Source organism: Saccopteryx leptura, chromosome 6 (genome assembly GCF_036850995.1).
Source record: "Saccopteryx leptura isolate mSacLep1 chromosome 6, mSacLep1_pri_phased_curated, whole genome shotgun sequence".
Lineage (NCBI taxonomy): Eukaryota > Metazoa > Chordata > Mammalia > Chiroptera > Emballonuridae > Saccopteryx > Saccopteryx leptura.
Window position 1 is genome coordinate 31,246,177 of NC_089508.1, and position 23,308 is coordinate 31,269,484.

Here is a 23,308-nt window from a genome sequence, read left to right on the forward strand (position 1 = left end):
GTGTCTAGCACATAAGGAACACTTGATAAATAAATGCTGGTGTGAAGAAGCCAGAGAAAGCCACAGGTGACAGTGGATGACAGAGGCACAATTTCCTTCTGTCTCACTTAAAAGCAGTTTTAGTGATCTCATCTGAAAGGCAGTACATATGGTGGTTAAGGCCGTGGACTATGGAGCTAGATGACCTCAGTTCAAGTTCTCTGTTATTTATTAGCTGTGTGACCTTAGGCAAGTGACTTAACCTTCCTGTGTCTCAGTTTTACCATCTGTAAAAGAAGATCATAAATAAAATAATAGTTCCTACGCTGATGAGTTGTGGATATTTGATGAGTTAATATATGTAAAGTACTTGAAACAGTGCTTCAAACATATTAAATGATATATAAGTATTCACTGTTATTATTATTTTTAAATGATGAGTGGTTTAGGACATATAGGAGCTTCAAAGGCTTGAGGTTTTTCAGTTTCATAAATCACACTTAGTTTTCAGTGTAAATATCTGCTTACATGTTTGCCTTCCCCATTGGACTGTGAATTCTTGAAGAGGAGGGACATTTTTATTCATCTCTGTGTAGCATAACATCTTATTATATGCTACAGCATTTATGACATTTAAATGCCTGACATTTACAAGGTGCCAAGCACAGAACTGGGCATATTGTAGGGGTTCAGCCAGTGCGGGTCAGTGTAGCTGGGGAGGTAGGCAGGTTGCAGGCGAGAGAAGGGCTTCAGGGCATCACTCTAAATAATCACCATGGCGAACTACAAACATTGTAGTTCCAGAGAAATCAGGTCAATAGTTCACCTTCACTGTCAAAACCGGAAAAGCCCAAGGAGGGTGGGTGACAGGAAAGGGAAAATTATGATGTGCTTGCGTGTGTCTTGATATTAGTAGTGGTAGTCGTACTGTGTGTTTCTATGTGCGTGATGTGTGTTCATTTCGGTGTGCATGGAAAATGGGGTGCCAATCTGCTCCCCTTCCCAAGACTAGGGTGCAAGAGAAACTGTCACAGACTATCTGTGAGCTGTGAATTTGGTTACAAGGCCTTCTAGTAACCCAAGGAAGGTTAGTTACTCTTCTTCATCATTTGTAATCGTGGCATGCCAAGGCCTGGGGGGGTAAAAAACTGCCTTACTCATGTGTGTGACTCCTTCAGCCCCTAGTGCCTGGTACTTGCTTTGTCCACAGATGCTCAGCAACGATTTATAAACGTAATTGAATTGCTGAAGTCTTAGAAGCACTCGCTTTTCCCCATGTCTCCCTACTACACAGTGTGTCCAGCCACACCTTCCCTTCCATCATCCACTCTATAAACAACATGCCAACACTTGCCAGGCGTCTTCCACCTCTGCTTTTTGTCTCTGAAAAACTTCAAGTGCCACTTGGGAAACAGCTCTAGAAATCTGGAGCCCTAGGACTCCTCAGACCCTGCAATCCAGTTTTCTGACCTGAGGCAGGTCCTTAGCTTCTCTCCCCAATGCCATTTCTCCTCTTCCTCAGTGAATATTTTCTGAGCCACCACTAGGCATATAGCAATTCCGGAAAGTACTCTGTTTCTGTCTCTTAAATGCCACGCGCCCGAACATAGCACTCCCTCTAGAGACTGAACACTGGCGAGAGATGGAAAAGTACTTTGAAAGCATGTGCGTGTGAGGAAAATGCTAAGTGTTTTGTTTGACCCCTTCAGTGACACCTTTGCTTCCCTAGAAACTGACTACACAAAGTGTGAGGAAAAATTGAAAAGGCAGAAATGTGTTAAGTTTGGCTGAATAATAACCAGCAGGGTGAAAAGATAAGATAAGCACCCACCCACAGGGTTTCTATCCTGAAGCCCCAGAAGGTTGACAACAGCAAGCACTGAAACTATTCTTAATAGAAAGTATGCTAAAAAAGCCACTTGGAGGAGACAAGACAGGGAAGTTAGTGAGACAGAGAAGATGCCTAAGCATGTGGGATACCACCTCCTCCTGGGAAAACAACCCTTGGAAGATGATACAGTCTGATTAATGACCATGTTGTTGTCAATCAAAACAGCAGTGAGCAGAATATATTGAGCATCTTGCGCTAAGCAGTTCGTAAGAGGACATCTCACTTAGTCCTTATGTCATTCGTTTACAGATGAGAAACTTGAGGGTTAGTAAGGTACTTTTTCCAGTGTTATCTAGTTGTAAGTGACAGCTGTGACTCAGACATAGGTCAGTCTAACAGCGAGATCTCTGCTGTTATATTGTGGTGTACACCTGGTGCATTGAAATGGACTGTCTTTGGACACTGCTTCTGTTTCTTTCAGAATGCATAGGTATGGACTGGGTAAAGCTCATAGCAGGGAAGAATAGAGTACGGAAAAGACCCTGGGCCTCCTTATCTGAAGACAGGGACCTAATCAGGCAGTACCATTTACCAGCTGTCTGGCCTCAGGCTGATCCCTTCACTCCTCCCTCTTTCAATTGCCACACCCCTCAAACGGGACTGATTCTAACTGCATGGACCTCACTAGGCTGTTGTGAGGATAAAATAGAACAACACTGTAAACAGAAGTTCCCAGTGCCAATACGAAGGACTATTGGCACTCCCTACCGATCAGGTATTAGAAATTGTTCCTAGGCAACTGGAAACATGAAACTTGGCCAGTTGTCTGCTAACTGGTGCTATAGTTGACTTTGGCTTTGCTCTTTCACTTCCTTTTCCAAAACTTAAAACATATATTAACTGCCTTTCCAATAGATTTTGTTCTCCTTTGGGAAAGAGGAAATAGATCAAGATGCCCCAAAACTAACCTTATAATTCCATTCTCGGCAATAAATAAAATGGGGTCCCTGATAACTGCCCTGCCCACCCCACAGTGTAATTGGGAAACTCTTGAATGGTCATGAATGGGAGAGATTTCATAAAGGATAAAGGACTATCCAGAGGGAAGATATCTCAGAGGGCTCCATGCTTAAAGGGTAGATTCTTAGAAAACCAGTTACTCTACATAGATATATGGCTAGTATCAGAGACAGATTCTGGGGAGAGGAACCAGTCAGTGTCCAGAATGGAACAGTAGATGCCAGACATGTTGAATCTGAACTTATGAAAACTTTAGAACCAGAATCAGCCAACTTCCTTTGGATCATGACCTCGCATTGTGAATTATGACTAAGTCGTGTCTACTTCCATTGTTCCTCTCTCCCTCCCTACTGCTTCTTCCTGGACCCCAGGACATATGAGAAATAGAACAGTACATGATCCCCGGAAATCATACAAGTGGGAAGGGGAGAAATGTATTCAAGAATGTTTTTGCTTATATTGAAATTGCACAGGAGGCTGGTGAGTTCAGGCTGCACATCCTCACCTCCTCTGTGCACATGATTCTTTGGCCTCCCTTAATTTCAGTTTCCTTTGGTTCAACTTCCTGCTCCTGCACGAATGCCTGATGGCTCAAGCTAACCTCACTCTCCTAAGGGCTGGAGGAACGGAGAGGTGTGCAACGTGGCCATCCCCCCACGGGGCTCTCAGGACAGTAAGGACGAGAGAAGACAGAGATTGTGGGATCTGGGTGCCAAGTGGCTGCTACAGACTGGAAACGGGACCAGGTCTGGAGGGGGAGAGCCCCTGTGGGCCAAGTCACAGGGGAAGGTTTCTGGAGGACCGAGGACTTCAGCTCTGTCTTATGGGCAGGACTTACATAATGTGTTGCAGTCTTTTGTTATTGGGTTTTTTAGGGGTAGGGGTTGAAAATAAAAATTTTAAATACAATTTTAAAAATGCAGTCTCCTGAAAGAGCAGAAAGAAGCAAAGAAGAAAATTGGGAAAATAACCCTTTTGGAAACATTTCTTCACTTACCCAATGCTGGGTTTCCCAGACATAGCTAAGCAGGGTCATACCCCCCCCCCAAAAGGGGAAAAAATGAAATAATTTGAGATTTTAAAAATATCTCATCATGAGAGCTTAATTGGAGTTCTTACACTTATTTTATGGGTTAGTTTAGGGTACAAGTTTACGGGGATCAAATCCTGGTTCTGTCACTTACTAGCTCAGTAACCTTAGGCAAAATGAACTTAACTTCTAATAGTCTGTTTCCTTACCTGCAAAACAGAACTGTTAATAGTTCTGCAAAAGATTAAATGAGCTATTTGTGTAAATTAAAGCACAGTGTCTGGCCTAGAGGAAGCTATTATTTATAGGGGAGGGGAGCATTATCAAGTCTTCAGAACCTAGAGGAGCTAAAGGCTTAACCCAGCTCTTACTGCCCCTACAACAGTGACATCAGGACTTCCTTTCTTTGTCATGTGGTTCCTTCAACTCTTCCATAAGCGAGAAGTCAAGTATTCCATGTCTTTATATATCTTTCGAGACCTTGTGCTTGGCCAATAAGTATACGCACTTTCAGTCCAAATCTCACATGCTCCTTTGGGACTTTTCTTCTTATAATCATCCCTTGTATGCTCTTGAGTAAGGTACCCTGCCTCCCTAGCCCACCCGGAGCTTCCTTGGATTGACATCTTCTCTGTTAGGCAGGGTCAGACATGGCTGTGACCTCACCTGGACCCTGATGACCAGTTTGTAGACTAGAGCACAGAGTTCAGCAACTGACTGAGACCCCAAGAACTAAAACACCCAGATCAGCCTGATTGTTTTGGGATGCCTGACCTTGGCTGCTACAGTGAAGTTGAAGGATCAGAGAGGAAGGAAGAGGTGATGCAATTCATTCTCATCTCTCAACTTTCTGACTCAGGAGTTGCAAGTTTATCTCCAGTTAATGCCATGCCCACACTCAAGTCCTGTGGGTAGATGGAGTTCTGCGCACGAATAAAGGAGACTTCTCTTCTCTTCTGCCCTTGTGTGACTTAGGTTCCCCCCTGGACTGAATCCAGGATTACACTAGGCCATAATGTGGCTTCGCTGGCCCCCACTGTTTCCTCCTCCAAGCCTTCCTCCAAACCGAGTGAGACAGAGGTTCCCCGCTTTCTTCCTGGGAAGAAGTCTGGTTGGAGCGTCTTCCAAAGTCCAACATTACGATGTCATTCCTCCACCCAGCCCCGTTTGCTGTCTCCTGACTATTGATAGAGAAACCACTTGAGGAAGGTTCCAAGAGCCTGGGATGTGGCCGGGCCGGAGGCGTGAGCAGTTTTCAGCAGTCAGGCCTCTTTCAGCTCCTTTTCCCCTAAGAGCGTTTACTAGGTAGCGCCTCCTCCCATCTCCCCGTGGCATCTCCTGATGGAATGCACAGACAGGGGTCCTTAGAGAGCACCAGCTCACCAGGACACAGGTCCCAGGCAGACCCACTGATCTTCATGGCTGAGCTCCAGCCGTCCTTTCAGGCTGTCCTCCCCCTTTCCCTCCCCATCATCACCATAGCAACACAGTGGCATTAAAAAAATAAAAGAGCTTAGGCATCTAAATATAGTCTGAGTCTCAACACCTCCAGAATGGAACCTAAAAGGTAGAGGGTGACAGCTAGGAGCATCCAAAGGATAAGTGTCAGCCAGGAGGGAGGGTGAGCCAAAGAAGGGTCGAGGAGAGAGGGAAGGACAGGGCAGTCACTTACCGAGCCTGCTGCCTGTGTCTTCTCGTTTAGCCCCCACCACCCAATATGAATGCCGCCATCCCCATGTTCCTGCTAAAGACACAGGTGCTCCAAGAGGCTAGGAACTTGGTCAAGGTCACACAGCTGGAAGCAGTAGAGCTCAGACTTTCAACTCCCATCTCTGGGACCCCAGATTTTGTGTTTTCCGGCCATACCACATGTACAGGTGCAAGTGAGAAAGTTTGCTGGGGATACCGCATTTTTGAGAAGGTCAAATAAATAAGTTGAGGGCAGACCTACGCTAAATTATTGGAGGAGATTAGGTCTAGTGGGGTGTAGATGGGGAAGGGAGAGCAAAGATAGGGCTTCTACCTAAGAAACCTCTGTGTGCTCCTCGGGGTCCAGGAGAAGGAAGGGGGGTGTTGGCGAGACTGCATGATGAAATGCAGTGAGTGGAGGTCCTAACGATGCCATAAAACAGAACTGAAGCCAATGCAAAAAGAGCAGGATTAGAAACTAAACCAGAAAGTGCTCATTACGATTCATACCGTCACACATTCCCTCATTTGTTCACTCCACAAATATTTTTATTAAGCATCTGACATGTGCTTAAGTCTGGAGATACGTAGACAATGAAAACAAATACACCTTCCATCCTTGTGGAGTTTAAGACAGTGGGGAAGACAAATAAGGAAATAATTACACATTTGATTGATTTTTTGCAACTGTGAGATGTACTATACGTACAAAACAGAAGGACATCACCTCCCGATGGCATCAGTGGATGGGAAACACGGAAGCACTTACAAATGAAAAAACCCACTTGGTCAATTTTAAAGGTCATGTGCATTTTCAAGGTGAACAATGGGACGTAGCTCAGCATGGACCATGGGCCTGTGTGGTCAGTGCACCCAGCAAACCCATTCCCTGCCTTGTATCTTCATAATAATCATGAAGTCCATCTAATAGCCATATAAACGAAGCTTTCACAACCCAACAAACTAAACCCAAATGCAATCTGACAGTGAGGAAATGTATAATGGCTCTGTCCTATAACCCTTGGTGTCACTGCCATAAAACCAAGTGTGTGATCGGTAGACAAGGTGAGTGGAGCTGTGGCGTTGGCTCCTTGGGGTTGGCGGGAGCGGGAACAGCACCGGGAAGTGCCTGTGAATTAAGCAGGAGCTGGTGGGGAGGAGTAGGCATTAAAGCTGAGAACTTCTGTGGATGCAAAGCTCTTCCAAACTACCTGCAAGGCAGCAAATGTGGGGGATGCTGTATGAATGGAGCTAGAATTAGATAATATATTGTGTGTGGAGCCCTTTAGCTCTTCAGAGAAGTGCTGTTTAAATACATAGTGTTTGCATCAAAGATAATGATGCAGTGCTCTATTTATAGTGCTCTGCTCCCTGCCTGCCAGCTCCTTCCCAGGGATGTGGCACAGATGAATGGGCAAGATCTGGGGGATGAGCTTTGAAATCCTTGATTAAAGGTCCTCCAGGCAGATGTAGAATTTTAAAGGTTTTATATTACTGTCACTCTTGTTATGTTTTCTTTTATCACCCTGGAGTATCACCATCCTCCATTTCAGGTGAACAACTGTGCCTAACTGTTGCATGCCCTGAATGTCATCAGAAAGGCAGCAGCCTACAGATGTGTAGTATAAACGAACATATTTTTAACTGAGTGTCCAGAGGCACTCTGGGCTGGCTACTGTCAGCTGCTCATTGCCCCTCTGTGAACCCAGGATGTCCCGAGCTTATTTTATTTCCACCTTGAGGACAAGAATATGCAAATGTCTTGCTCACAGTGAATATTGACTGCAAACCTTTTGGCCCTGAACGGGGTTGAGAGGTGACAGTTAGAGGAGGCGCCAGGTGTATTATGTAAGGGAAATAGACTGTTTCCATCCCCTCACCCAGCCCTGCCAGCAGAATGAGGGAGCATAGCTCAGGCGAAGTGGTTGAGGTGAGGGCAGTGTGGGGAAGGAGCTTGAGAAATTGCCACTGAGTGGGACTACAAAATCAGATTCTTGCATCTGATTTTGGGGGAAGAAAAAGGGTGTGAATGGAGGGCGGTGGTTATCTGTCAACAGGAGTAGTCAGGATCAGGCTGGAAGGAAGTGACTTCAAATGCTGCTCCCACCCACTTGACCTAGGGGAGAACTCCTCCTGCAAGGTTGAGGAGTCTTTTGTAGGGCAACTCTGGGACCATTCTTTCTTCTACACCTCTCCATTGGAGGTCAGACAGGAGGACCCTTGAAGGCCCTTCTCTAACCAATGGGTATGACAATATGCAAATAAACTGCCTCTGCAACCACCCTCTGAGCTCCCACCTAGGAAAGAACAAGAAACAGTGTTGGAGAGGAGGGAAGGTTACCCTCTGAAAGGCATGCAGCTAACTTTGGGCAGCAGAAAGATAATCCACATTTCCAAACAGACTTTCTAAAGACAAGCCAAAGTCAGTATGCAGTGGTAGGAAAATGAGGAATGACGTTGAGGAAATGCAAGCCCTCCTCTGCAGACATTCCCTTTGCCTGAAATTCTTCCTCCGCCCAGACCATAGAGTTCAGAAATTTTCCTGCCTGCTTCCAAACCAGCTCTCATCAAACTCAATTCCCAACTCTCTCACCTTTTGTTCCTATCCTGGAAACTAGGGAGACAATAATCCTTTTAGTGGTTGCTTCAGCTATAACTTAAACAACAAATTATTGTCAAATTAAGTGACATTTATGACTGCTTATTTTTAAATGTTTGCATATTTTATTGAGCTATGATTGACATGTAACATGCAATATGCTTTCAGGTATATAACAATGATTTGATAGGTGTGTATTTTGTGAAATGATCACAGTGAGTCTAGTTAAATTCCATCACTACACATAGTTACAATTTTTTTTCTTGAGATGAGAACTTTTAACGTCTACTCTTAGCAACTTCCACAATTGTAATGCAGTATTGTTAACTGCAGTCATCATGTTGTACGTTACACCCCAAGACTTATTTGGAAGTTTGTACCTTTTGACCCCCCTTCACTCCTTCTGCCCATCCCCTCCCCCTCACCTCTGGTAACCTTCAATCTGTTTTCTGTGTCTGTGAGGGGTTTTTTTCCCACCTATAAGTGAGATCATACAGTACTTGTCTTTCCCTGCATGCCTTCTTATTATATTCCCGTTGCTGTGCTACAGGTTTCCGTTTTGAAGACCAAAGGAGCCGCGGCTTGTTTGGGAAAGGAGGGGGAGCAGTGGCTGACAGGCTGTCGCTGTGCTGTTCTGTCACCAGGGCCGCTGCGCTGCGCAGCCCCCTGAGAAGCATCCCCATCGACTTGTGCAGGAATGGGCCCTCTGCATTTGTGCAGGGCTGCAGCTCTGGCTCGGGGCAGTCCCTCTTTGATTCAAGACCATGTCTGTAGAATCAGCTAATCTTCCATGTCGTTAAGTCTCTAATTGAAGGATTTTCTCCACCCAGCCCAGGGACAGTAATCTTTTCTGGGCTTGCTATTCACTGGGATCTCTAGAAAGTATCCGCTAGAAATATGGGCTTTATAAGTGCACAAGTGGACAGGGAATTAAGGTGGAAGGTGGGAGCACTCACTGTGTTTGACCCAGATCCTTAGAGGCCAGCTCTTCTCTCTTCCTACTTATCAGAAGATTTTTCTCGGACCTGAAGTTTCATATCGATACAATATAAATGTCTCTCCTGTCTTCTTAGATCAAAACCATCCTTTAAAAAATGAGATCCCCTTCAGAAAGAGAAAGCAAGACAGAGAGACCCAACATCTCCAGTGCCATCATTCGATAACCAGCCATTTGCTCTCTTTAGTGCTGGGAGCAGACACACTGTTAAGTACAATGATTTTATAGATTATTTTCACCACTTCTCCAGGAAGGTAATTTATCAACTTTATGCACAGAAGCTCTATTCCAAATCATTGGTGGGTTTTTTAAATTTCCCCTCTTGACTTAGAAGAGAGAAATGGAGCTGTGAATTGCCCTCCCTTCCCCCCAACTCCTTTGGGATGAGGCAGGGAGAACTTGGGACTCAAACAGGGCTGTAAATGACTGAGTCACGTATGGTGCTGAAACCTGCACAGGCCCACTGCTACGGGGATTGGAAATCTAATTCCCCTTCGAGAGTAACTAGGCAAGGCTGCTACAGAGACTGTTTTTATGAAGGCCAGATTTCCCCTCTAATGAATAGTGGAGCATTCCCAACACTCACTGCACCCCATCATACGCCCACTGACATGCATATACATTCAATCAGGAATATGAAGCACTCCCAACCAGAGGGCAGCAAAGAGGAAAAGAAATCTTTTTTGTGGCTTAAAGAGATGAGAAGATTCTTGTACTAGCAGAAAAATTTTATTTAGCAGTGGATGAGAATGTTAGTTTTTCCATGTGTGAACATGCATTCACATGCTTTTATCTTTTCATGGAAGCCATAAGCAATAGTCAAGCTAAGGAGCCTCCTTGAGGTCTGTGGTATACTCACACCAAGATTGATTTGAGCTGCCTGAGCAATGTGAGTATACTGATTGCCTCCGTGGAGATACTAAATTTCCTAGAGCTTAAGAAATCCCACATAAGCATACTAAGGGGAGCGGCAAAAGGGATGCTTTCTGTACATGTTCATACCACTAGATTATAAGTTTCATGATAGCAGGAACATGCTTCTGGTAAATAAGTGGGTAGCTGGGAAGATGGATGGGTGGGTGGATGGATGGATGGATGGGCATAATAGAGAGCTTCTAATTCCTGGGATGAAGAGGTTATTCTTTATTTTCTATGAAAGAGGGTAGAGAGGATAAAAATTTATGACTTAAAATCTTTTCTACCTTGTAGAGTTGCCGTGCAAGGTGTATGACAGCCTTCGAAAGGGAGGGTGTCTACTTTAGAAGATTGCTGTTTTAAGAAATTAAAAATTCCCTCACTTTGCCCTGACCTTTGGGAAACAGAGTGAGTGGCCGCTTTGGAGTGTTTGACACCACTGTGTCTCTGACCACATTCTGAAGTCCTTGCGTTGGAAAAAGGGTTATTTAGGAAATCAAAGAGTTGATTATGAGCTACAGTGCCCGACTATGAGCACAGACATTCCAGAATGGATAGAATCAGTGCCAAGTCCTCAAACACATGGGTGTGCGCCCATGAACATGCCCAGCGATCAGATCTTACTTGTCAGTGGAGACAAAGCGATCTTACATTTTGCCTAGGGGAAGCCACATCCTTGCAGGTTTTCTTTGATCAGCCCAACTAGTCATAGGTTTGGAGAAGCAGCAAGCAGCAGAGGGCTCCTCCACAGAGTCCAGAGCGGACGCCAAAGGGGCAAAGATCGTGATCCTCCGTGCACATTCATATACCCTTTCCTCCTACCCTTCTCCTACTTTGTGCCTCCCTGCCTGCTCATCCTCCTGTCCACCTGACTACTCCTCCTGCTGCAGGAAGTCCTCCAATGAAATCCATCTCTGCCTTAGCCTATCCCACATTCCCATGGTTCAGGCATATGTGGAATAGTGAATCGGGTGAGAGTCCACAAAGCAGGTCTGCTGCTTACAGTTGTGCACCACATAAAGATCCCTGGGTGGAGGCTCACATCCAGCCAGTGCTCTCTGTGCCAAGCCCTGTACCCTACCATTTGCTATGCTAGCCAGAGGAAGGCACCTTGGCTGTAACCCAAGTGGTACATGACCAGGGCTGTATCTTTTCTCAACCTTGCACAAAGGTGTTGTACAGCCTAGCAGTGGCCCTGCCATCAGGACAAAGTATTCTGATTACAAAATAGATACTGCAAGACAGTTCCAAGAGATCATCTGGCTCAGTCCCTGACTTCGTCAAGCCACTAAGCCTTCCATGTTAGTTGGCTGTTGCTGTAAAACAAATAGTAATAAACTTAGAAGCAGAGCACAATACCCACTTACTATCTCACAGTTCTGGACCTCGGAAGTCCAAGCATGGTGTGTGGGTTCTCTACTCCAGGCTGAAATCCAGGTGTTGGCCAGGCGGGCTCTCATCCGGAAGCTCTGAGGAAGTGTGTGCTTCTGAGCTCATTAAGGTTCCTGGCAGAACCCTAACTCTGTGGCTTTAGGTCTGAGGAGCCCTCTCTTGTTGTATGTCACCCAAGCCCCACTCTGCTCCTGAAGGCTGCCTATCTCCCGCTCATGGGACACCCTCCATCTTCAAACCAGAAATAACGAGTTGAGTCCTTCTCATGTTCTGAAGAGACCGATGCATGAATCCCTCCGGCTTCCCCTTCTTATGGGAGAAAGCTCTCTGCTTTTAAGGGCTCGTGTGAATAGATCCAGCCCACCTGGAAAATCTTCCTATTTTAAAGTCAGCTGTGCTATATAGCACCATGTCATATAACATTATGGGAGTGATATCTCATCATAGTCAGTTTCCAGGGATTTGGGCAGAATGTCTTTAGTGGGACATTTTAGAAAGTCCACTTAACACAGCCTCCTCACCCGCCCACATTCCTTTTAAAAGCCAAACCTTTGAAACTTCCCCCCCAAAAGCTTGCTTTAACAAGCACATTAATACCTTACTTTATCAGATAGTTACCCATTTTGAGCAGATGCTAGCATGTGGCACAATAATTTGTAAATCAATCAGAACTACCTTTTGCCATCTTAATCTCGCTCAAACTTTTGGTGGAATTTGACATTGTCAGTAGTATGTGGGAAGTGACTCCCACCTGTTCACAAGAGCTGATTGTTAAATGTTTAGAAATTTTGCAAGTTGGTTGTTAAAAGGATTAGTAGCTTAAAATCTACCATAGTGGGGATATTTACACTGTGGAAAGCATGTGCCCCAAGTCAGGGTTCCTCCCCCCTTTCCCTAGACAGCTGGTTTACCAGCAGGCCAGTGGTTGTAGATCTTTATAGATCATCCGCTTGGCCTCATGTAGCATGCAGAAATTCTCTCTATGGCCATTTTCAATGCATGGTCCTCCTTTTGCTTTGTAAGACCACCAGGAATAGGGCAATCACTCCCTTGTAAGCCAGTTCACCTCCCTGGTGTAGTGACACACGGTGGGGTTGAAGTCTGCCTTCCTGTCAGGGGCCCCAGTCCTTTGCGACAGCCCCAGAACTATTGGTTGTGGGTGTTATCCCCTCCCGGAGAATCTCTCTTCTCGATCCACATGCCAAAGCCCAGTTGGAAGCACAGTCTTTATAGCCACATCATCTGAATTCAAATCACAGCTCTGCCGCTTACTTGGCTGTGACCTTGGGCAAGTCTCTTAGCGTTTCTGGTTTTCATCTATAAAATGGGGCTAAAAACAGTACCTTCCTCCCCGGTTATAGTGAAGACTCAATGAGATAATACATGCAGAGAGAACAGCACCTTGCCTGGCATGTGCCTACCTCCCAGGTTTGTCGTGAGGACTGAGATAGTATTAGTAAAACTCCTGAACAGAACAAACCATGCCTGGCACAAAGCAAGTACTATATAAATACTAGCAAATTCATTGAAACGTGGTTTTTAGGCCCTTCCCTGTCCTAGTCACTCTCCTCTGGGTGCACTCAGTGCCCCTCTCAAAGCGTAATGTCAGAATGGACCTGAGCGCTCCAACCTTTGGCTGAAATGCCACGTGTTGATTCCAGACCCCTTTCCCCAACTGGCAATAGCATTTGAGCAGCTGCCCCGTCCCCTAAGTTTTTCAGAGTCAGAGAGACTTCTCCAAGGATCCCTGGGCCCTGGACCAGCAAGCAGCATGGGCAAACTCGGGGAGCTTGTTAGAGATGCAGAACCGCGAGCCCCACCCCGACCCGCTGAATCAGAACCTTCGTTTTGACAAGATCCCCAGCAGACACACATTCATACCAACGTCTGAGAAGTGCCATTTTCGGGCACCCTATTTTCAGGGGAAAATAAATTGAAGCATCCTCCTAAGCCTTCTCTCGAGACAAGGAGCCTTTTCCCTGGACCTTGGTGTAGGGGCGGGAGACGATCAACGTTGTGCTGGATGGACGTGGTTGGAGGTGGGAGGGTCACTTCTGTTCTGGGTCAGAGCCAAAAGCCTGCCTGGGGAAGAGATGGAAGCTGCTGGTGCCCAACTGGGAGGATAAAGTCTAAAAAAAGAGCCCAGCCCTGAACCGCGAGGTTTCCACAAGCTCCCAAGAGAGGCAGGAAGCTCCGCCACCAGCTCCGTTCTGCGGCCCCAGGTCAAGGAAGCTTCCCGAGTATTAGCTGGCCAGGAGCAGCCAGGGTAAATTTAGAAATGATGAAGAGGAGCCCTCTTGATATGGTGAAGAACCATTTAGTGGGAATCAGGAGGGAAGAGGTCGCCGAGTCAGAGATTATTTCTAGCAAGGGAGGGCCAGAGGGTTAGAAACCACCTACTCACAGTGCAGTGCGGAGGCACATCCACTTATTATGTGCCTGTGCTGCCCACATTTGAATGGAAGGATTCCGTGGTTCCTCGCTGTGGCCGCAGCTTGGGAGTGGCACCCAGCGTTTGCCCACTTGCTTGTATGAAGTTAGCTATAGGAGTAATAGGAGACATATGCTAGAATCCCAACTCTGCTGCTCACTAGCTGTGTGACTCTGGGGAAGTTACTTAACTTCCCTGAGCATCTGTTGTCTTTAAAGGGGAAGTAATAGCCTGACCTGTGGTGGCGCAGTGGATAAAGCGTCGACCTGGAAATGCTGAGGTCGCCGGTTCGAAACCCTGGGCTTGCCCAGTCAAGGCACATATGGGAGTTGATGCCTCCTGCTCCTCCCCCCCTCCCCCTTCTCTAAAATGAATAAATAAAACCTTAAAGGGGAAGTAATAATTGCGATGTTTCATGGTTTAAAACAGCATGAAATAAGAAAATTCTCATGGTGCTGAATATCATGTAAATGAGTATATTATCTTAGATTCTTTCGTTGTATAGAGGGAAATTCAGAGGGTCCTCCTCCAATGTAGTATTCATTCATCCATTCAGCAGGTAAATCCTGCTTCCTCCCCCTTCCACCCTGAGGGAACTCAGTGATTGAAGAGCAGCTCTTTCTCTTTACAGTACCCCCTAGGACCAGAGGCCTGACATGGAACTGAGAGGCCAGCCAGGCAGCACGGCAATGGGTTTTCCCTTCTTTCTCTCTTTCTCTCTTTCTCTCTTCTTTCTTTCTTTCTTTCTTTCTTTCTTTCTTTCTTTCTTTCTTTCTTTCTTTCTGTCTTTCTCTCTTCTTTCTTTCTTTCTTTCTTTCTTTCTTTCTTTCTTTCTTTCTTTCTTTCTTTCTTTCTTTCTTTCTTTCTTTCTTTCTTTCTTAGAAAATTAACGTTAACGGGGTGATACTGATCAATAAGAGTACATAGGTTTCAGATAAACATCTCTTAGCATTTGAACTGTTGATTATGTTGTGTGCCCATCGCCCATAGTCAGATCACTCTCCGTCTCCGCATACTTGTCCCTCTTTACTCCCCTCTGCCCCCCAGCAGTGTGTTTTCTCAGCCCCTCCAGGTTGCTGGAGGGGGTGCTTCTGGGAGCACCTTTCCCGTGCAGCACGGCCAGGTCTTCGCTGGGAATGCCCGTGCTTGGACAGCACCCCAGCAGAAGACTGAGAGGTAGGGATAGTCCCGGAGCCTCAGGAAGCAATACTGGCTCAAGAAGCAGCTGTTTCCGATGAGCTGACCCCGTGACCAATTTAGTAAGTGCCACTGGGACAGAAGGAGGACTTGGGAATAGAAGAGACGTAGGGTTCAAAAAGCTTAGTCTACACCCGTGGTAGTCAACCTGGTCCCTACAGTCCACTAGTGGGCATTCCAGCTTTCATGGTGGGCGGTAGTAGAGCAACCAAAGTATAAATAAAAAGATAGATTTAACTATAGTAAGTTGTTTTATAAAGATTTATTCTGCCAAACTTAGCGAAAATCCAACATAAAGTACTTGGTAAGTAATTATTATTCTATGCTTTAACTTGCTGTAACTCTGCTTTATAAATTTTATAAAGTAAAGTTACTTCCCTACTTTATAAATCACCATTACTATGGAACCAGTGGGTGGTTAGAAAATTTTACTACTAACAGAGATACAGAAGTGGGCGGTAGGTATGAAAAGGTTGACTACCCCTGGTCTAAACCCATGAGTTAGACCCTGGCTGGCTGGAGAGCTCTCCCGCAGACTAGACAGATAGACTAGGCTGATAAGCTAAGGGTATACAGTGACACTGGCATTCTGATCTCTTCATCTCACTGAGAATCCTTGGGCATTCCATCAAATAGCCTTCAGCTTATTCTCCTCCACCACCTATGAGTTATATTTTTACTACAAAAAGGCAAAGTAGATTGATTTCATGAAGCCTCGAGTGTGTTAGAAATTCACGACTAGTCACTCAGCAGGTCATTGGGGGCGGCCTCCTCTGTACCAGGCACTAGGACGGCAGTTGCAAATAGGAGGCAAGTTTCCTGTCCTCATGGCACTTACTGTCTCTTGTGGACACACAGCCTATACACAAGAGAATGAATACACTAACTAGCTGACTTCAGGCTGTGATGAGTACAGTGAAGGGAGTGAGCAGATGGAACATGATAGAAAGTGACCCATGGTGGAGAGGTGGAGATGGTGAGAGGAAGGCGATCCAAGGAGACAGCGTGGCCGTGGCAGGCCTCTCCAGGAAGGTCACACATATGGGGAGACTCAAAGGGTGAGGATAAGCACAGGCCCAGACATGGAGAACAGCAAGAATGATGCCCTAAGGGGGAAAAGACTTGATTTGAGGAACAGAAGGACCAAGGGGAGAATGTTAGCAAGTCAGGGAGGTCAGCAGCATCTGTATCATATAAGATCCTATAGGTCATGCAAAGATTTTATATATATCCAATTATAGGGGGGTATGATTATAGGGGCCTGGATTGCGTTTTCAATAAATAACCTTGGTTGTTATGCAGGGAAGGGTTTGCAGGTCAAGGGCAAAGGCAGGAGCAGGGAAATCTCAAGAGGCTATTGCAAAGTCCAAGGGAGAGGGTGTTTTGATCCAGGTCTTGATAGCAGAGGGAAAGATGGTGGCAAATTAAATGGGTGAGGGTTAGAGGTGGGAGTAGGGAAAGGAGGGATGAGGGAAAGGAAGGAATCAAGGGTGATTCTAGGTTTGGGGCTTAAACAGTTTGATAGACAATGGTGTCATTGGCTGAAATGGGGAAGAATAAGTTTGGAAATAGAGCTCAAGACCTGGCTGGTGACTCTGACTAAATTTAAATGTTCTTGGGTCTCATTTGTGGCTTGAGCAGAACCGAGAACCTTCTCAATTTTCAAGAGCTTCAAGGGATTTCTCGGGGCTCCAGGCAAGATGACACCTTACATTCAAGAAGTGATGCCTTACCCAGGAGTGATCTTGGTGAGGGAATCTCACACCTGCCTCCTCCACTCCTGACACCCTCCAGCTGGTGGTTCCAGCTCGCTAACCCAAAGTGTTCTTGCCACTACTCAGTGTCTGCCCCATTTCCCTATCTTCAACTAAGTTGGTGGCGTCCCCTGTTCTGTTTATCTGTTCACTAAAGATCACAAGAAGCACAAGTCAGGCTTTGTTTTATGACATGTGATTTATCTCGCCGAGAGCTTGTTGCTGACAAGGACACAAGGCCAGATTTTGTGAGAATCAGAGAGCTGCCCTCCATGCCACCTCCCTTCACATGCCAACCCCCTCAGCCCATTAGGAATCTAGTATCCTGATTTATCCAATTCTTTCTTGACCTGACTTTTATTTCCACCATATCTTGGGACACCAGTTCTATTTATTGATTTTCCCTTCTTTGTGGACTTAGTGACTAGAAATGATAAGATTCCTTTATGTATTATTCTCAAACCACCAACCAGGTCATACTGCTCTCAGTAACAATCGTTGCTATTTATTAAGAACTTAACTAGGGAATATGTACGCTGTCAAGCACTTCCCATGCTTCATCTCATTTAGGAACACTATGAAGTAGGTTCTAGTATTCCACTTTATAAATGAGACTTGCAGAGCTTTAGCAAGTTGCCCGAGGTCACCCATCTAATGAGAGGTGGGGGCCGGACTGGACCCCAGGTGTCAGTCTCCTTGACCAACGCCACTGTTCTGGAGGAAGGAAGGCCAAAGTGTGGTGTTCTTTTGCTGGTTGAACAGTCACCTTTCTGTGCTGGCTAGCCAGGTGTCTCTGTGACTGCAGTGGGTGTGGCACGTGATGAGGGTATGGAGTCTTTGTTTTTGAAGCATTCAGCACTGGAGACCAGGGTGTATTAGTAACTGCTGTTACATTCACTTCAAGAGCAATGAACTCACATATGTGCAACAGGACGCAATGTGGACAAAGGAAGCTCTGGGGACACCCAGCTCTAACAGTGATTTGAAAAGCTCAGGAGAGCAGAGAGGTTGTCCCAAGCCAGAATGTACAGATATTCCTACTTTATAGCAAAGAGTAACAGGAGGAGCTGAAGGCTTCAGTCTCTTCTCCCAAGGCCAGGTGTCTGAGTCTGAAAGGGGCCATGCCCACGGGCAGTTGAGTGGGTTTCTGCGTGGGTCCCTTCTTTTCCACTGCTGAGGGGAGACTTAACTCCATGCCTGCCCATCTAGCAATGTCTCACACCCCTGGGCAGGCCTAGACGTCTTGACTGGGGTCCTGAAATGGCCCCATCGTGAAGTAAACGTTGGAAGAGGCCTGGGCCGGGTCCATCTTTGTTTTTAAGTGTGTAGTAATATTAAAAAAAGAAGAAGAAATACAAAACAGTTACTAAAGTTAGTTCATATTTTTCAGTGTTTAAATCAACAATGTAACAGCTTTTATTAATAATATAAAATATATATATATATATATATAATTGTGCTAGTCACAATTTCTGTAAGAAAAAAAAATCTCCTTTGTCCCCAAAGCAGAAGGGGTAAGGAAGCAAACATTATGGGAGGACCTAACTGCCTGAGCCATTGTGTTTATACTGTTTCATTGCTCTTGAACTGCCCGGGATGGTGGAAGCATCATTCAGCCTGTGTGTGTACTGGTTACAGTTGTTTGTCCAAGGTCACATAGCAAACCCAGGGCCAGAACCCAGAACCTTTGACTGTAAAGCCTGTGCTTTTTCCAGTCTTCCAGTCTGGTCATGCCACGAAGCCCCACGAAGCCCAGGAGGAGCCCAGTGAGGTTGGGAGGGGGCTGGGGCAGCCCTCTCGCTCATGCCCTTGTGGTGTTGGGGCGCACTCTGACCCTTCTGGACCTCTCCACTGTTCCCTTCTCTTCCTGTTTCTTCTCCTGGCTGGCTCCCCCCCACCCCCAACTCTACTCCTTGCTTATGATACTTATTTTTCCATCCACAGCAAAGCAATTCACATCAAGGTAATTGATGGTGAGGCGTATGAGAAAAACAAGAATTACTTCATTGAGATGATGGGCCCCCGCATGGTGGATATGAGTTTTCAGAAAGGTGTAGTACCCTGTCCTCCACACTAACGTTAACATTCTTCTCTTCTGTTTCTTTCTCCCATCTGTTTGTTTCCTTCTCTTCCCTTTTCTTCTACCTCTCTGGTTCACTTTCCCCGTTTCCTTTCTTGTTCTCTCTTTTCCTCTCTCCCTGTCTCTTTGCTTCCAGCTGTGTCCCAACATCTGCCAGCCTGTCACATGGTATTCGTAAGAGGGATGATCAAGAGCCAACGGTAATTTTTTTAAGATGGACAAATGGCGCATGGAGAAAGAAAGAGAGAGAGAAAGAGAGAGAGAGAGGCAGCCACAGCCCTGAGAGTATTGTATATGAGGCTCTCTGTTTATGCTGAACGGCTTAGTAATCTACGGAAGAGGAAAAAGACCAGCTAGCGCAGCACAAGGCAGAAGGGCGGCCCTTGGAAACTGGCCCAGGCTCTCAGCACCGATTTCCACAGGATAGCTATTCTCGGGGCTAAGCTTAGAGTCCCTGGGCATAGTCCCAAATCAATGTATTTAGATTTGAGTTCTGTTTGTGGTTCATTCTATTCCCCAAAGCAGGCCTTAGGAGCCATCTTACCTGTCATGTCCCTACTGTCAAGGTGTGTTTCTCTCCGTGACCTTGACTGAGCAGAAAATACAGGTTTGGATTCTAGGTCTAGGTGAAGAACCCACCTGCAGTGCCCCGTTTTCCCTATGAGGAGCATCTGGAAGTGGAGGCAGAGTTATAGCTGTGGGAAAGAGGATTCTGACCTGAGTAGAAGGAAGTCACAGGACCTCTTGGGGTGGATGGACCTTTTGCCTTCAACTTCAATGACCCTTTAGACCCCAGGCCTCTAATAGGCAAGACAGACAGAAAATCATCTTCTGGATAGATAAATCGGGGTGGGGGGGCACTGCCAGTATTTGAGGCAACATTCCTTTCCTGGCAGAGCTGTCAGTCATATCCTTCCAGACATGCCCATGGCTGCAGAGCCCCTGCAATGGGGAGACAGGCCAGGGTCTTGGGCCTGGAGAGAAATTCCCAGAAAGTGCTCTTGACGATCAGTGAACTTTGTCCTTTTTGGACACTGAGCAGTGTCCAAAAAAACTGCTAGAAAAATGACCCAAAATGTACTCATAAAATACACACTAAGTACAGCAAGTCCTGTGCTTAACAAACCAACTCAGATAGCCTACCACTTCATAGATAGCAAAGATGAGCCTGTCTTTAGAATGGAACAGGAACACCAGAGGCTTTGATTAGACATTTTAGGCTATTGTTTGTTAGCACTTCTTTGCCCTTTAAAAAGCATTTAGGTCCCAGGCCAGAGGGAGAGAGAGAGAAAGAGAGAGAGAGAAGTCAGGGTTCACTATTGAGACTCAGCAATCCCACTGTGGTTCCAAGAAGGACCAGGAAAAGCCACCCAGGGAGATCCAAGCCCACATAGCAACTTACCCTGTGATGATAGGCCTCAGCCAGTCTCATGTCAGTCTTGGTAGGGGAGTGATTTTCAAGAAAATGTTGATTCCCTGATGATTTGTTTTTAAAAGACACAATGCTTTATTGAGATACCCAGAAATGAACAGCAATGTCGAGCCTCTTGTCCCTTGGACCCTTGATAATCAGCATTGAAGGAACCAGCCTTGGGACACACCACCCTGATATGATAGAAGTCCAAAGGCAATTTAGAACTTGATGATTTACATCATTTGCTTCACACTTTCTCAGGAGTGCATCAGCCATAAATATGAAAGGAGTCCTGTATCATACAGTGGTTAAAACACACTTGTATCAGTTTCCATCACGGAAGCCCAGTGAGATGTTAGAATTATGCCTTCCTTTCTCTCTCTCTCTCTCTCTCATTTCTCTTCCTTGTAAATACTTTCCTTTAAAATTTTTCTTTATGAGGTTCCCATAAGAAGTGGGTCTAGACACAGAAATGGAAACAAATCCCTAGCTAGGCACTGTTGGCAGACTTCCTGTTGTAGAAGGGGCCTGGGTCATTCCCAATGACCAGCAGTTTACCTGCTGCGCAGAGAAATGCCACTGTTACCATGTGACACCCAGTAGAATGTGCTGCCGACTCACTTCCTACTAACCATCAACGGGATCTAAAATGACTCCTCCCACCTCAGCCCCATCTCCCCCCCACTCCCTTGCTGTCCTCCTGGACCCCTTTCTTCTTTTGCCCGCTTTTCTTTGCCTCCTGGCTCCCTTTCCCTCTCCCCCATAAGGACAGCTATGACCAAGGAGACAAGAAAAGCTAAGATCATTTTTTTAAAAAAAATATATAAGAACAATACAGTCCACCATAGTCCTGTCAAAGCCACCATGGCGGGACCGGGCTGCATGTGCCAAGAGTGATGGGGGATGATTTTAAAGGCTGTGCTCCACGTGACCAACCAATCTGCCGACCCAGTCGACACACACTCTCTCTCTTGTTGTCCCTACAGGAAAACCATAAGGGTTAAAATAGTAGATGAGGAGGAATACGAAAGGCAAGAGAATTTCTTCATTGCCCTTGGTGAACCGAAATGGATGGAACGTGGAATATCAGGTGTGAGATTCTTTAAAAAACAAAACAGAACAAAGTAAAACAAACAAAAGGAAAAAAATTCTAAACAAACTGAAAAGCAACAACAAAAAGCAACTGTATTTTTTCTCCTTGTTTTTTGCCCCTTTTCCTCCTTCCTCCTTTTGACCAACAGACTTTTTTTATTCTTTTCCCTCCTGTATTCTCGCTCTCACCCTGTTTCGGTATCATCTCTGCCTTCTCAGCCTTAGCTTATTTCCGAGTCCTCCTTCTCCGCCTTCTGGGCAGCACTGCAGCCTCAGCTCCTCATTACCCTCATGAGTTACTTCCGCCTTGTGTTCCAACGATCTGATTACCACCGTCCCCTGCACTCTCCCCCACAGCCCGCACACATACACAATGACCTGCAAATGCGGAGACTCCTGGGTGGTGGGGAGGAGAAGAACAAGAGAGGAATGTGATGCAATGCATGCCGGTGCCCCTCACCTGCCTTCTTCCCCTCCTGCTCCTCACTCTCTGGCCTGGATTGAATGGGGGAGGGTCTAGTGGGGGTGGGGGCCCATGTTGCAATGATGCTTTGATCGTTTTCTGCTGCATTCCCCAACCTCTGTTGAGTGCTTGGCAGGTTATTCACTGGCAGAGTGTCCCATAGGCCCCTCTGCCCTTCACGGAGGTAAGTGTTTTATCTGGCTATTTCACAGTTGGGTAGGCCGTGGCATGAGAAGGTATGCCATTTGTCAGAGGCCACAGCTTCCAAGAGTTCTCTGAGAGGGAGCCGGCTTCTGAGGTTGTCATGTAATCTGCAGTCCTGAGCTCTTCTTCCTCCCCTTAGCATCCCACCCCATCCCATTCTACCTCTGTTCCTAGCCCAAGGTAGAGTACTTTATTCAGACTACTTTAGGATAATGCAATCTTTAAAGCAGAAAATTGAGGGTCTGCAGAGGGAAGAAAGCAGTTTCAAGTATGGAAATCTCCCTAGCCAGCGGGCCCTGGAGGACGACTGATACTGGGCGGGCCCAATAGACTTTTCCAATTGGAGAAGGGACTGTCCATGCTGTAGTGGTGCTGATCCTTGAAAAACAGGTGCTGGAAGGTTCACAGAAGCCTTCCTTTGCCTCCTATCTGCAAATTAGCCTATCACTCAGATCCTGAGATAACCAGTATCCTACACCAGAGAAGTGGCCTCGTCTCCTCTCCTCTGGACGGACATCTTGGAATACCTGTCAAGGTTCCATCCGAGGGGACTGGTTGTGGTGCAACAAGCCAGATGTAAGGAAAGATTTCTTCCCTTGAGGAAAATGATTGGAAGCCACTACTTTGAAAGTGCTGGAGGAATATATATGGGAATGGGTAAAGGTGTCCTTTGGAAATACCAAGAGGAAGACCCCCACACTCCCCTTCAGGAGACATGCTGCTGGGAGCCTTGTGGAAGACTAAACAGACCCACATGTTTGTCAAAGGGGGTGGTTATTTTGCAGTTACTTCATATTCACGTGGCAGAGAGCTTCAGAAAGCCTTTCACCCAAGGACAGACCAAAGTGATTTGGGAACTGTACCCCCAAAGGTTCATTGACAGGTCTTCTCAGACCCATATAACTGATCAGCTCTTACTACCTTCTGAGGACTCGCTCTGCAGACCTGACCACTTCTGTGCTCACATGGTTTAGACACACCTGGTGTTCTAGAAGCAGAAACTTCTCCATCTTCTATTACTCATTCTCTCCTTGGCCACCCAATAAGATGCTGCCATGACCCTGACTGCCAGAGAGCGTGGAAAGAAAGGTATCAAAATCTCTGGACCACTGCTGCCCAGATTGTCTTCCTGCCAATCCTCCAGTTTCTGCTGCTGGGAATATTCTCAGGAACGGTCTCAACACCTGCCCGACCTCCCTCCCACCCCCCGTGCATTTACTC

At 46.1% G+C, this 23,308-nt stretch overlaps 1 protein-coding gene across 5 annotated transcripts in view; it reads left to right on the plus strand.

Moving 5' to 3' along the window:
* Positions 1 to 23,308, plus strand: part of SLC8A3 (solute carrier family 8 member A3) — a 178,999-nt gene that overhangs the window by 141,358 nt on the left and 14,333 nt on the right. For all 5 annotated transcript variants that reach the window (XM_066388379.1, XM_066388382.1, XM_066388383.1 and 2 more), the window contains one exon: positions 21,315 to 21,418. In XM_066388379.1, coding sequence (XP_066244476.1) covers positions 21,315 to 21,418 — 104 coding nt within the window. The remainder of the gene's footprint in view (positions 1 to 21,314; positions 21,419 to 23,308) is intronic.